Source organism: Nilaparvata lugens, chromosome 8, assembly GCF_014356525.2.
Source record: "Nilaparvata lugens isolate BPH chromosome 8, ASM1435652v1, whole genome shotgun sequence".
Taxonomy (NCBI): domain Eukaryota; kingdom Metazoa; phylum Arthropoda; class Insecta; order Hemiptera; family Delphacidae; genus Nilaparvata; species Nilaparvata lugens.
The window spans coordinates 4,409,473-4,424,047 of NC_052511.1; the positions used below are offsets into that span (position 1 = coordinate 4,409,473).

Genomic DNA, 14,575 nt, shown 5'->3' on the forward strand with positions numbered 1-14,575 from the left:
ATTAGAAACTGGAGTTTTCATTATAGAAGAACCCATAAATTCATCATGAAAATAAAAGTTCTTTATTGGGTCGTTTCCAACACATCTGCACAATGAGTAAAACATCGATCACTATAATTATTAGCCTAATTCAACAACTTACAATAACCATCACAAACAGATTTTTCAAATAATTAGGATGAAGGCGCTCATTTGGATCATTAGAATCGAGTTCTAATCAATTTCATCGAGAATCAAGTTCATTAGAATCTAGTAGGAATATTTTGTGCCACCAATAGATTGATGGGTTATTGGCATAGCCACCTCTAATTCAAGGCCGCGGCCTACGATATTGCAACGTCGCAGTGTAGGCCTAGAATCTAATACATGATTGGTGAAAAAGATCAGCTGGTATTTTTTAAAATCTTTTCCACAAATCATGTATTAGATTCTAGGCCTACACTGCGACGTTGCAATATCGTAGGCCGCGGCCGGCCTACTATTAATTGGTGATAGAAGATCGAATTGGAGCTTTTTTATTTTCCTCAACTTTCAAAAGAACCACTTCAACTTAGATGCATTTTAGTTGCCACCAACTCAAAATATTTTCAGAAACATAGAATATTTACTACAAAGCACTCCCTCAGTAGATTAGTCCATGTTTTGCTTGTCAAGAATAATTTAAATATTTATACTTATTGTAATGAAAGTATATGATGTTTTATACTTATATTTTAGATTTTGATCATACAGCAAGAAGATAAAGAAAACTGGTCATTGACCTACAAAAGATGTGAAATCAATGAAAACGTTTGATAAATTTTGCTGGTTAATCTAAAACGATTAAGGATATGCAATAACCTTGGTGATAGTGGAGAACCTTATACAATTAAATTCGATGTTTATAAGCCCACTAGGGCCTAAGGCGTTTTCCCTTGTTCTAAGGATATTAGTAAACACATCAGCAAACGATAAGTGAATAATAAGATTATGGCCCAGTTGCACAACAGCCGGTTGAATTTTAACCGTGATTAATTTCACGAGAACCAATCAGAGAAGGCGTTTTTGAAAAGACGACTTCTCTGATTGGTTCTCGTGGAATTAATCACGGTTAAAATTTAACCGGCTCTTGTGCAACAAGCACTATGAGTTTTGAAACTGTAACAGATACTTGACAGTCCCTAATTTTTTTCGAAAAAAAACTAATCACAAGTTAGAGAAAAAAGAATCGTAATATCAACCAACTCTAGTTTGAAAATAAAATAAGCAAATTTTTTTTGTAATAATATACATTTTAAAAATATCACTGATACCAATTTATGAAATTCGTTCATTGATTCCTTTAAAAAAGACGGCACTTTACCTAGATAGAGCACTTCATTCTAAATTGTTGTAATCATGTAATAAACAGAGCGACAAGATAAACTTGGAAATAATATATTGTCTTGTTCTAATATAGGATACATTACAGCTCTTGACAAATCTTTAATTATTGTATTATAACTGACTACCGTACGAGGAATGTAGGTCTAACCAATCACCAGATAAATGATTGAAATCATGAAGTAATTAAAAAATCTGGAAAGAAATAATCGTCTATAGATTATCTTTTATGTGCTGACGATGATAAATTGTTCTTCAAAGTTATCTGTGACAATCTGTTTTCATAAACCGAGCTCAAGAGCTTAATAGATCAATTCTACAAAAAATATCTTCAAATTTCTGACATAAACTAGTGACTCAATAATATTGTGAGAAAATGGCACAAAAACATTCTGACCCCACTAAATTACAATCAAAAGTAAGTGTAAGAATTTAGTGAAATATCTTGGAATTTATCATCTAAATCACTAGCTGTAAGAATTCAATCACATTTCATTGGCCAACCTCTTTGGTACAAACAAAACGCAAGCCAACCAATTCTAAAAAAACGTAAAAAACTTAAAATTTAATCTACAATATTTTACCTAAATAATCTTACGTATACGGTACTAAACCGTACAATCTGGTCGAAGTCAGCTAGTTTTTCACTAGCTGTAATAAAATTGACAAATTGTTTTCAAGAAATATTGTAGCTACAATAAACATCTCTCCAAAATATATCTATATAACATTCCATTTGAATTCATCACAATGTTTGGCGATAGAAGAGGATAAAATGTTTGATAAGCATTCTACCCTGGTGGAAGGGAGGAAGCCTGCCGAGTTGTCCTACAACTAGAAACGTACAATTTGAGATGGCTGAATTTCGCTGCTTATTGTAACTATGTAGTAGTTACTGGTGTGTATACATAGAGTTGATCACCTAGGAAACAAATTTAAAAATCAGTTTCATTTATTTATTTCGTCATCAGTTTGAAATATAATTCACTTTAGTTGAGGAAGTATTAATTTAGCATTTCATTCACAATGCATGCACAAATTTAATCATATTATATACAATGATTGGGAGAGGCAACAAGCTAACACTATGCGGCAATCATAACCCTACCATCATATTCAACAATATTCTCCTTCTTTCTCAGTTACCCTTCTGCCTCACATCGTTGGGTAGTTTGAGGATTCCTTCCTCAGCCCAGCGTCTCCACTCTCCTCTATCCATTTTTCATTTCATTTCAATTTCACCGCCTACATCACAAGGAAGAGGGGAACGTCAGGAAGTCGCTACTCGACAATCACACTCTTCACTGGAAATTCCTTCATTGAATAGAGAAGATTGTCTAAGTTATATTATTTTAGAACTTGCTTAAATCCACTGCCATTTGCTGGAGGGTTTTCCCTCTAGAAGCTCCTAGTGCTCCTACATATTTTCCGAACGTTGTTCTGGGACGTCCTCTCTGTCTCTGGTAGAGAGTTAGTGGGAAGGATATTTTTAATATTCTTTCCAAAGAATGGACATTGATAAGTCCAAAACTCCGCCAATTTATGTAGATGCATAACAATATAATTATCTATAGTTATTATATTACAAATTGCTTTTTCATATCATATACAATTCAATAATTATTTTCTTAGTCTATATTATGTAAATGTATCTATAATTTTGCTGTATTGTAAGCTATTGTATCAATCAATCAATCAATCAATCAAATTATTTATTGTCACACAACATTAAAATGTTACAACAACGTCATTAATAAGACAGAAAACACAATTTAAAAAATCTATTACAAAGAAATCTTCAACTTTATATAAACATTCATTGACCAGTACTTTTTTCAAATATTTACAGTAACTATTAAAGCTCATTCTTTTGATATTTTCAGGCAAAGCGTTATAAAATTTTATTGACATGTATTGCCAGTTTTTTTGAGAACTTGTAAATTGGCAATACTCGACTCTTATATTATTCCTATGTCTAGTGTTATGTTGGTGTATCCTAGAGTTAACATCATATTCATTTTCAGTTTTCTTCATTGAAATCAAGCATGACAATACATACAAAGATGGCAGTGTTAATAGTCCGAGTTCAATAAATAATGATTTGCATGGAGTACGAGGAGCCTTGTGGCAAATTATTCTTACTGCTTTCTTTTGACATTTAAACAAGATGTCAGTAGTTGAGCCATTGCCCCACAGCTGGATTCCATATAGCAAAAGGCTATGAATATGGGCAAAGTAAACACTCATTAGAACAGACATATCTACAATATTACATAATCTACGTAAAAGGAAGATGCCCTTGTTGATTTTTTTATAAATATATGTTATATGGCATTTCCAAGTCAGGTTGGTATCAATTTTCACTCCAAGAAACTTAATTGAGTTTATGTCATTAATTTTTCTGTCAAAGCTAAAAGTTATATCCTCTGTTTTTGTGGAATTAATGCTCAAATTGTTTGCTGCACACCAATCTTCAATTTTAGAGGTATTATTCAGTATGTTAGAATACAAATGATCCTTATTCTTATTAGCTACATTTAAACCTAAGTCATCAGCAAACAAATACGAAGCACTATCGTCATTACAAGAGTTAATAATATTAGGCAAATCATTAATATAAACAATGAATAACAGTGGACCAAGAATGGAACCTTGTGGTACGCCGTATTTGACTATTCCACCTCTAGAATACTCGCCATTTTTTAAAACATACTGTACTCTATTTGTAAGATAGGAATAAATAAGGTCAACAGCCAATTGATTCAACCCGTAATAAGATAGTTTATGACATAATATAGTATGATCAACAGTTTCAAACGCTTTGGTCATATCAAAACTTCTAAATTTGACATATTTATGGTTTTCCAGATCGTTGATTACTTCTTTTACAAGCCTCAAAACATTGTCGCCTGTACTACGATTCCTCCTAAAACCATATTGGTTATCAGAGAGTAGTCTATTATGTTCAAAATAAGCTGTTAATTGAGCGTAAAGAAGTTTTTCAAAAATTTTTGATATTATGTAAACTATACATATCGGCCTATAGTTATCAATAATCGATCTAACACCTTTCTTATAAACTGGTATTAACTTGACTTTTTTCAAATCATCCGGAAACAACCCTAGGCTCAAGCACTTATTAAAGATTACAGTCAACACCTCTGCAATATTTGGAGCTGCCAATTTCAAGATGAATGAGTTTAATCCATAGATATCTAGAGTATTGGAATTGTTCATATCATTTATTGCTGCAAAAACCTCTTCCACCTTGAAGTCTTTAAACGCAAAACAAGCCTTTGGCTTAGGAACTTTGTTGATATAATAGTCATGCTTGAAATTACTCTCGGGAATACTTCTACTAAGTTGTTCTACTTTATCTAGAAAAAACCTGTTAATTTCATTTTCGGTCATGTTGCATTCATTTTTACCTGATTTACAATTAACACTAATATTATTATTTATTATTCTCCAAGCTGCTTTTGTCTTATTGTTACTATTTTTTATTATTGAATTATTATAATTTAACTTAGCTTTTTTTATAGCAGAGCGATAATATTTTCTCAACTTAAGGTATTCTTGTTTCATCTCTTCACTAGGAGAATTTCTAAGTAAATAATACAGACTTTCACATTTACTCTTCAACTTGCGTAATTCAGAACTGTACCAGTTATTTTTACTTCTATTTACTTTTGTTTTTATTTTTTTACGCAATGGGAAGCCAAATTTACTGCCCACATGAATAGATTTTGGAACTCACGAATCTGATCAATGACATCTGTCAATTCATACACTTGTATCCAATTTATTTGTTGAAGACTTTCTAGGAAGATATATATATTGCTCTCATTTAATTCTCTAGTCAAAATAACTTCTTTGTTTAAAATTTTATTATTATCATTTTCTAGTTTTAGTTTAAGGCCTATAGCAAAGTGATCTGAAAAAACAGTGTAAACAATCTTGCTTTCCCATCTACTAGAATGGATGTCTGTTACAATATTATCAATGCATGAGCCACCTGTATCATTAGGCCTTGTAATCTCATGCGTAGTTACATGCAAATTAAAACTTATTAATAAATTAATCAGATCATCTCTTTGACTAGACTGAACATTAAAATCAACATTAAAATCTGCACAAAGAATAACATTAAATTTTTTAAAAGTAAACAGGAAACTCAACATTTGATTTAGAATGACTAGAAAATTATTAAATTTATTTACATCCCTACTATATGGTCTATAGACAGACAAAACAATCAAAATATTTCAGGTATCTTGAGCGCACAAGCCTCACAAATCATTTCAACTGATAAATCTTGTATGTTTTTCAGTTCATTGAATACAAATGAATTATTTATAAAAATAGCAGCACCACCACGGATGTGACTTGATCTACAATAATACGATCCTGTTCTAAAGTCTCCAATACTAATATTATTCATTTCCTCTTCATTCATCCAATGCTCACTGATTGCAATCACATCCAGCCTATTTTCTTTAGCAGTTATTTCAAGATAGTCAATTTTATTAATAAGACCCTGTGAATTCCAAGACAACAAATTAACCTCATTATTAGTCATAATTGGTTCAGGCCTAATGAGTTCTGAGTGAATTAAGCACAAATCATTATTGCTGTTGTCTGTTATTACTCCATAATCAATTACATTTTTACTAGTAATATTAGAACTATTATTATCTAGATTTTTACTAATATTATCAGTCCTTTCACTATTAGTAATAATTGCAGATGATAAATCATTGTCAGTTGCTAAGAGTTTAAATTATCTGCCAAAATACTAGAAGAGACGCTTTGTTTTGTGCATTCCAAAACTTCAATAGATGATATGAGGTTGACCTTACATGGAAGAGAAATAGGTGCAGTCAAATTCGACTTTGAAAAATGATCTTTAACGTACTTGATAATTCTATCACTAACAAGTTTTTTTCCAAGCCTATTCATATGCATTCCGTGATTTGTGAAAAATCTACGTCCTATATCACTAATGCCTATGAATTTCACGTGAGAGTAAAGATTGCAGATTTTGAAAACCTCACTATTCGTCTCCCTTACTGCCACGTTGACGCACGACCAGTCAGCCAAATCATAACGTAGAGGAATCGAGAGAACAAAGACGTTTGTTTTGTAGAGAGCCGCCAAACTCCTCCTCAGAGCCACAAGAACATTCTTAGCCTCATTACTACTAACATCATTCGAACCGGCTTGAATGACAACAGAGTCCTTCTCCCCAAAACTCTCAAAATCATCCGGCAAGACGTCCTGAAACTTAGCTCCCGGTTTCACAAAAGAAGTAAAGTTGTAGTCATTCTTGATGAATTCTCTGTAGACATTTCTTCCGTGACTGTCAGCAAAGTAATGTATTTTTATCTTACCCCCATCTGAGTTCTTTGGAATACTATTGTTTTTGTACTTGTTTGAAATCTTATTAGTTCCCAGCAAATTCTTGGATTGATCATTGACACACTTTCCCGACTTAACAAACAATTCGTCATAGAGAGACCTCCATTTATTTGTCTCTTCCCGATCCAACACTCTCTCATTTCTCAGAGTCACATTGTCTGCCTCCAGCGCTTCAATAGAAGTTGACATTGATTGTAATCTCCCCGTTAGAGAGTTATTCTCATCCCTGAGTGACTCAATGATCCCATTTAAGTCCTGACTTTGACTCAAATTCTCAGTTATCTGAGAATACCTCATTTTTTAAATCCTGTACATATTTTATGAGGTCATCTCTTTGTTGTAATAATTCCAGCTCACGAATACTTTGAGTGTCGTCATCCCTAACCGTTCTAATATTTGGTGTATTAACACCCATATCACGTGATATTTGAGTGGATTCCTCACGTGGTGATTGTAATGGAGTATCCACACTTTCCTCCAAAAATGAATGCTTATGAGATCCAGAACTTCCAGTAACCTTTTTCATCTCACTATCAGTTTTCACCGTGGCGGAACATCCAATTGTCAAACAGCGCCATGAGATATGACCATTAGATAAAATACTACCCCTTCTATAGCTGAATCCATCCACCTTTATGCCCTGTTTTCCCCTTTTCGTTTCAAAAATGTAAATTGACATGATATCTGTTATAAAGACAATTATCAACAGAAGATTCAATTATTATTTAGACTTTTGTATTCTATCACAATCCAAGCAATAAATTCTATCAGACTGCAAAAGATGTGATCACGCAGAGACAAAAGGAGAAACGAGAAGGAAAATAAGGGATTGCCTAGAGAGCATTCAAGGCGTGAATAAGGAAGCTCCTGATTTTAAGGATAAAGTTAGTTAAGAGTGGAAAGTTAAATATTCAATAATAATTAGTGAAGGAACTGGTAAAAGTCGCAAACCAAAGAAATAGCGAAAAGAATTGAAATGAGAAATATTAATTCGAAAAACAAGAGAGAGTCACGGGCTATCTGTCAAACGCTCAATGTTATTGTTGTTGTCTGTTATTACTCCATAATCAATTAGATTTTTACTAGTAATATTAGAACTATTATTATCTAGATTTTTACTAATATTATCAGTCCTTTCACTATTAGTAATAATTGCAGATGATAAATCATTGTCAGTTGCTAAGAGTTTAAATTATCTGCCAAAATACTAGAAGAGACGCTTTGTTTTGTGCATTCCAAAACTTCAATAGATGATATGAGGTTGACCTTACATGGAAGAGAAATAGGTGCAGTCAAATTCGACTTTGAAAAATGATCTTTAACGTACTTGATAATTCTATCACTAACAAGTTTTTTTCCAAGCCTATTCATATGCATTCCGTGATTTGTGAAAAATCTACGTCCTATATCACTAATGCCTATGAATTTCACGTGAGAGTAAAGATTGCAGATTTTGAAAATCTCACTATTCGTCTCCCTTACTGCCACGTTGACGCACGACCAGTCAGCCAAATCATAACGTAGAGGAATCGAGAGAACAAAGACGTTTGTTTTGTAGAGAGCCGCCAAACTCCTCCTCAGAGCCACAAGAACATTCTTAGCCTCATTACTACTAACATCATTCGAACCGGCTTGAATGACAACAGAGTCCTTCTCCCCAAAACTCTCAAAATCATCCGGCAAGACGTCCTGAAACTTAGCTCCCGGTTTCACAAAAGAAGTAAAGTTGTAGTCATTCTTGATGAATTCTCTGTAGACATTTCTTCCGTGACTGTCAGCAAAGTAATGTATTTTTATCTTACCCCCATCTGAGTTCTTTGGAATACTATTGTTTTTGTACTTGTTTGAAATCTTATTAGTTCCCAGCAAATTCTTGGATTGATCATTGACACACTTTCCCGACTTAACAAACAATTCGTCATAGAGAGACCTCCATTTATTTGTCTCTTCCCGATCCAACACTCTCTCATTTCTCAGAGTCACATTGTCTGCCTCCAGCGCTTCAATAGAAGTTGACATTGATTGTAATCTCCCCGTTAGAGAGTTATTCTCATCCCTGAGTGACTCAATGATCCCATTTAAGTCCTGACTTTGACTCAAATTCTCAGTTATCTGAGAATACCTCATTTTTTAAATCCTGTACATATTTTATGAGGTCATCTCTTTGTTGTAATAATTCCAGCTCACGAATACTTTGAGTGTCGTCATCCCTAACCGTTCTAATATTTGGTGTATTAACACCCATATCACGTGATCTTTGAGTGGATTCCTCACGTGGTGATTGTAATGGAGTATCCACACTTTCCTCCAAAAATGAATGCTTATGAGATCCAGAACTTCCAGTAACCTTTTTCATCTCACTATCAGTTTTCACCGTGGCGGAACATCCAATTGTCAAACAGCGCCATGAGATATGACCATTAGATAAAATACTACCCCTTCTATAGCTGAATCCATCCACCTTTATGCCCTGTTTTCCCCTTTTCGTTTCAAAAATGTAAATTGACATGATATCTGTTATAAAGACAATTATCAACAGAAGATTCAATTATTATTTAGACTTTTGTATTCTATCACAATCCAAGCAATAAATTCTATCAGACTGCAAAAGATGTGATCACGCAGAGACAAAAGGAGAAACGAGAAGGAAAATAAGGGATTGCCTAGAGAGCATTCAAGGCGTGAATAAGGAAGCTCCTGATTTTAAGGATAAAGTTAGTTAAGAGTGGAAAGTTAAATATTCAATAATAATTAGTGAAGGAACTGGTAAAAGTCGCAAACCAAAGAAATAGCGAAAAGAATTGAAATGAGAAATATTAATTCGAAAAACAAGAGAGAGTCACGGGCTATCTGTCAAACGCTCAATGTTATTGTTGTTGTTTTGTTAACGGTACCTCAAGATTACAACTTGCCATCAGCTGATTCCATTCATTCGCTATAACCGGCAGCAGACGTGATAAGCAACAAGTTCCAACAGTCGCAATCCGATAGAAAACTTTTCAAACTACTTAGTATGATCCAGAGATTTAGGTTAACAATCAATTATTATCAATATTTCGAAGAGAGCAACACAGAAAATCAGCAGTCATGGAAAAATCAGTTCACCACACACTCTCCACAGTAATTAGCACACACTCAAGCTTACTGAACACTATTTAATTATTCTAAATTTGAAAAAATAGGAGAGACATAGCACTTACAATCAACACAGGCAGTTCAGTCCTGCCAACCCCTGATATAAGTGTATAAGCCAGTATATATTGTAATCTACATAAATAAAGTACTTAATCAATCTCCCTCCAATTGGTTTCATCTCCCAGACTTGTTTGGTCTTTCTCTGGCATTCTAGTCACTTGGCCAAACCACTTCAGTAGCCTTTCCTGCATCATCTCCATAAGGGTTTTCATCGAGGCAAAAGTTTTTGACCACAGCACAATCACATAGATACGGTCAATCTGTCTTTCGGAGGAGACGATACCGTCGGTCCCGACTACCTAAAAAGTAGTCGTCATCTCATCATCATCATCATCATCATCCCTCTCACTCATTACCCACGCACAAGCTTATGTGTGCTTCACCCTCATTATTATTTCCACTTCCTGTCGAATAACTTTGTTTCTTACGGGTCTCTTCTAGTTTTTCCAACAATTTTCCTTGGAAATATAATTTCTGAGACCCTCATCTTCTGTGCATGTCTCTCAACCACAGGCCAGCTTTCTGAGCAGCTTCTCTTTGTCTCAGATACAGAGTAACGACCGGCAACGGTCACAGTTATCACATAAACGAATAATAGTGTAACTGTTCGCTGCCAGCTCCATTCATAGTGCTCGGTAACCGTTATCACAAAGAATGTTACATTCAAAGAACTGACTGAATGGAACGGGGAAGAAACCGTTACTAGCGCATGCGCAATACGATGCTGACTGAGACCGAGAGTGGTTTGTAGCTTTTTGTTCCATATAAGATGGTTGCTACAAATACAGCTTGGTATATCCACTTTTTTGTTGTCTTATGAATCTCTCCTTTCCCTAGAAGGGTATAGTTGATTGGATAGAATATTGAATTGAATTCGCCTTCTTAATCCTACTCATTACTTCACTATTTATTCTTCCATCCTTTTTAATTTTGACACAAAAATATTCATATACCTGTTCCATTTCCTTGCCCACTAAAATAAGCTGTGTACTTTCTACCTGTTCTTTTCCGAAATGCATTATTTTATCCATCCAACAATACTGAATAAATATTCTTTTATTGCCAATAAACTAAACATGTTATGAGCAACGTCAAATTCAGAAGATGTCTTATAATAAAAAATTAAGTCGTATTATTATTATTCACATTTGTTGAAAAGAACAGTTGCCTCAAATCAGAATAAATAAGGCACCTATGTGCCCTATCTAGTTCTATGGAGTTTCGAAAATTTATCCTATAGTGAGGTCCACGTTACAATGACAGTGTAGAAAAGATAGGAGAACGGCATTGTCGATTCTCTTCCTTGTCACTGCGTTCCATAGTAGATAGCTGATTCTACATATCTGATGTAATTTCAGAAAAGTGGAATCATAACCTCATTTCGGACTTCTAAAATATTACCAAAATTTGGGAAAGAAATAGTACAAGGAGTGAATCCTTAGTTTTTCTCTCCCGTTCAGTGCTGTCTTGTAAAAATAAAAGATGAATAAAAATATCAACAGTTCATTCTTGCTTAGAATGATCAATTATGATATTTTATTAATTTTATTGTATGGTTAGAGATGTTTTGGTAATTAAAAGAGTATGACGTTTATCTTATTTTTATCATTCGATAAAGCAGATAGCGCTATCCTAATTTAGCTCCACAATGTTGCCACATCGTTTTTTAATAACGTGAAAATATAATTAATCAAAAAAATATTTGATCTCATGAAAATGTATTATTAAATAATCAGATTTATAAAATAGAATTATAGTTCCCTTTAAAATTGTTAAAATATTAATAAAAAGAATACGAATTGTAACGTAACTACTAGTTTCGGTGATCACACCATCGTCAGGTTTTAAAATAAAATAAAATAATTATAATGATTTATTTTTATAACCTGACGATGGTGTGATCACCGAAACTAGTAGTTACGTTGCAATTTGTATTCTTGTTTTTTTAAATATTTCAACAATTTCAAAGGGTACTATAATTCTATTTTATAAATACAAAAAAGTAGCCCTGAATTCATACATTTTATGAAAAACATATTTATATTTGACGATATTTATATTCGATCTCAACTACTGATAAATTTGAATTGATGAGCATAAAATAGAATTATACAAAAATGGATTGACAGGAACATCTACTTTAAATTAATCTAATGAATAAGAGTTTGAGATACATTCCTGTATGTCTAAATTTTAGGATGTTGAGGATATGATTTAATATTTTTGCTTTTGTTTTGTATTCTTTCTTTTCTTTATTACTATTGTGATTTTATTTTGTATCATGTAATTACATTGATTCACACCTGCACTCAGGATCTCCTTTGCAGGTTGTTATTAAACTTTATTGTTGATAATAATATAGTGTATGTAAATTATGTATCTATTTTGAAGAGACAATAAAGCAATTTCAATTTCAATAACAAAATACTGTTTTATTTCTTCCTTCAAGTAACACTAGACAAAAGATTGCCTCAATCACTCTTGACTCCAGTTTTATTGAGCTCAGTATGAAGGTACGTGCCAGCTCTAAATTCCCTGTTTAAACGCGCCTTAGTTTGATAAAGTTTCAAATATACACCTGTACAACTTTACACTAAATACTTGGTACATACTACAGTATAGAGAGGTCCACGTTATAATGGCAGGGATGAAAGATAGGAGAACAACGTTGCCGATCCTCTGTCTTGTTAATGCCTTCTATAGACGGTAGCTGATACAAGTTTATTGATGTAATATTAACTGTTCATTCTCGTTCAAAATAATTATATTTTATTAAGCAGGAATTATATTTTCAATAATTTCATAACGAATTTTCATAATTAAGATGAAATATTTTGTTAATTATCAATTCTACATTGTTAATAGACGATCTGGCAACAGAGTAAGCGAGAAAGAGATAGCGCTATCCGCTTTGTTGAATGCTAGACAAGGATAACAATACCATTGCTAAACAAGCACTGCCATTATAACGTGCACCTCACTATAGGTACTCAGATTCGAGGATAATGTTAAGAATTAATAATCAACTTACTATGTCTGCGCAGTTGTAGCTTCTTCTTCCGTTTCCGGTTCCGGTTGCTTGTGATAGCCATTGGTTAACGAGGAGGTCGCTTCGCAGACTTGAATCTTTTTCGTGAACTGCTCAAGGAACTGCTGCGATGAAACTGCGTTTTTCGAGTCAACTGCTTCATCTATTAAATAAAATTATAATTTTATCAGAATAATGTGGAGAAAGATTTCATCAAATTTGAAGCGAAAAGAATCCAAATACTGTACATAATTTTACACTAAATAATGGCAATAACAAAAATATTATGTTTTTGAATTTGCTGCTCTATTCAAGGTTTAATTATTTTTCTATTATTTGTAAATTTTCAGTGATTTATTTGTTGTTATTGGTTTGAAATCTATTTTAAGAATATATGTTATTGAAATTGACGTTGTAGCATTTTATTTATTTAAGATAAAGAAAGGAAAATTTTAAATAAATAAAATTTAACACTTTTATCAGAGATATTGTGGAACTTCTCCATATTAAGATAAAGAAAGGAAAAAAGATGTTGTCGAATTCCACTATAACATTTTTATTTTTTCAGTTGCCACTGAAGATGTTGCCACAGGCAACGAAAACTAGTTTTGGTGAATAAAAATGTTATAGTGGAATTCGACAACATCTTTTTTCCTTTCTTTATCTTAATATGGAGAAGTTCCACAATATCTCTGATAAAAGTGTTAAATTTTATTTATTTATTCGTGGACAGAATCACAAATCATATAAATATGATTAGGAAGGAACAACAGGCTTGGCCCAAATCTATTCCATTCCCAAATTTTGATAAATTAATAAAATGTCCAAAAAAAGGTTATGTTTCTACTGTAAAACGTAAAGCATTGCCATGTTTCTGAAAATAAATGGTTGATTGGTAAAAAATATGGCATGATGATGACGACGACTTCTAAGGTGGCCGGCCACTAATGGTGGAACATGCATGGTAAACACGCAAGTCATGCATGCCTATCATGGACATACACACGTTTCCAGAACATCTGGATATCCCCTATCAAAGGCTATCTACATCAATGAATGTATATCTCACTTTAGGGTTTAGACTTTATAATCACTTGCCAGAGGAAATATAAAATCATGTAAATGCGGATAAGTTTAGAAAGAATTAGGCCTATATGACTGGCTGAAAGTCGATGAAGCCAACATCTACTGCCATATCTCCAAATCGTGACGTCAGCATAAGATAGAAAACTTTTCTGTAGAGTTTGTTTACATTGTTTTCCATAGCAGATTGTGTCTATTCCATCGGGAGCGCAGCTGGAGTTTACCATTTTAATTACTAATAATTTACATCCTTCTGAAATAGACACAATCTGAAAGTTTTCTATCCGATGATGACTTCACGATTTGGAGATATGGCAGTAGATGTTGGCTTCAGAGGCTAGACTTCCCAGCGTGTCTATTCTATAACTGGTCTAAGGTGATGACGCAGTAATGTATTCTGACGTCACATAAATGTTTTAACCTTAAATAGAGCAGCAAAGGAAAAATAGCCAACAAAAATCGGAAATACAAAACCTAACATCAAAAAAT

General features: G+C 33.2%; 1 protein-coding gene across 1 annotated transcript in view; it reads right to left on the reverse strand.

Moving 5' to 3' along the window:
* Window positions 1-562: 562 nt before the first annotated feature.
* LOC111064314 (CTP synthase 1) overlaps window positions 563-14,575 on the reverse strand; it is a 36,716-nt gene continuing 22,703 nt past the window's right edge. The window contains exons 13-14 of the mRNA XM_039433768.1: window positions 13,007-13,166; window positions 563-2,284 (exon numbers count right to left, since the gene is read on the reverse strand). Of these exons, the coding sequence (XP_039289702.1) occupies window position 2,284; window positions 13,007-13,166 (161 nt within the window). The 3' untranslated portion in view covers window positions 563-2,283. The remainder of the gene's footprint in view (window positions 2,285-13,006; window positions 13,167-14,575) is intronic.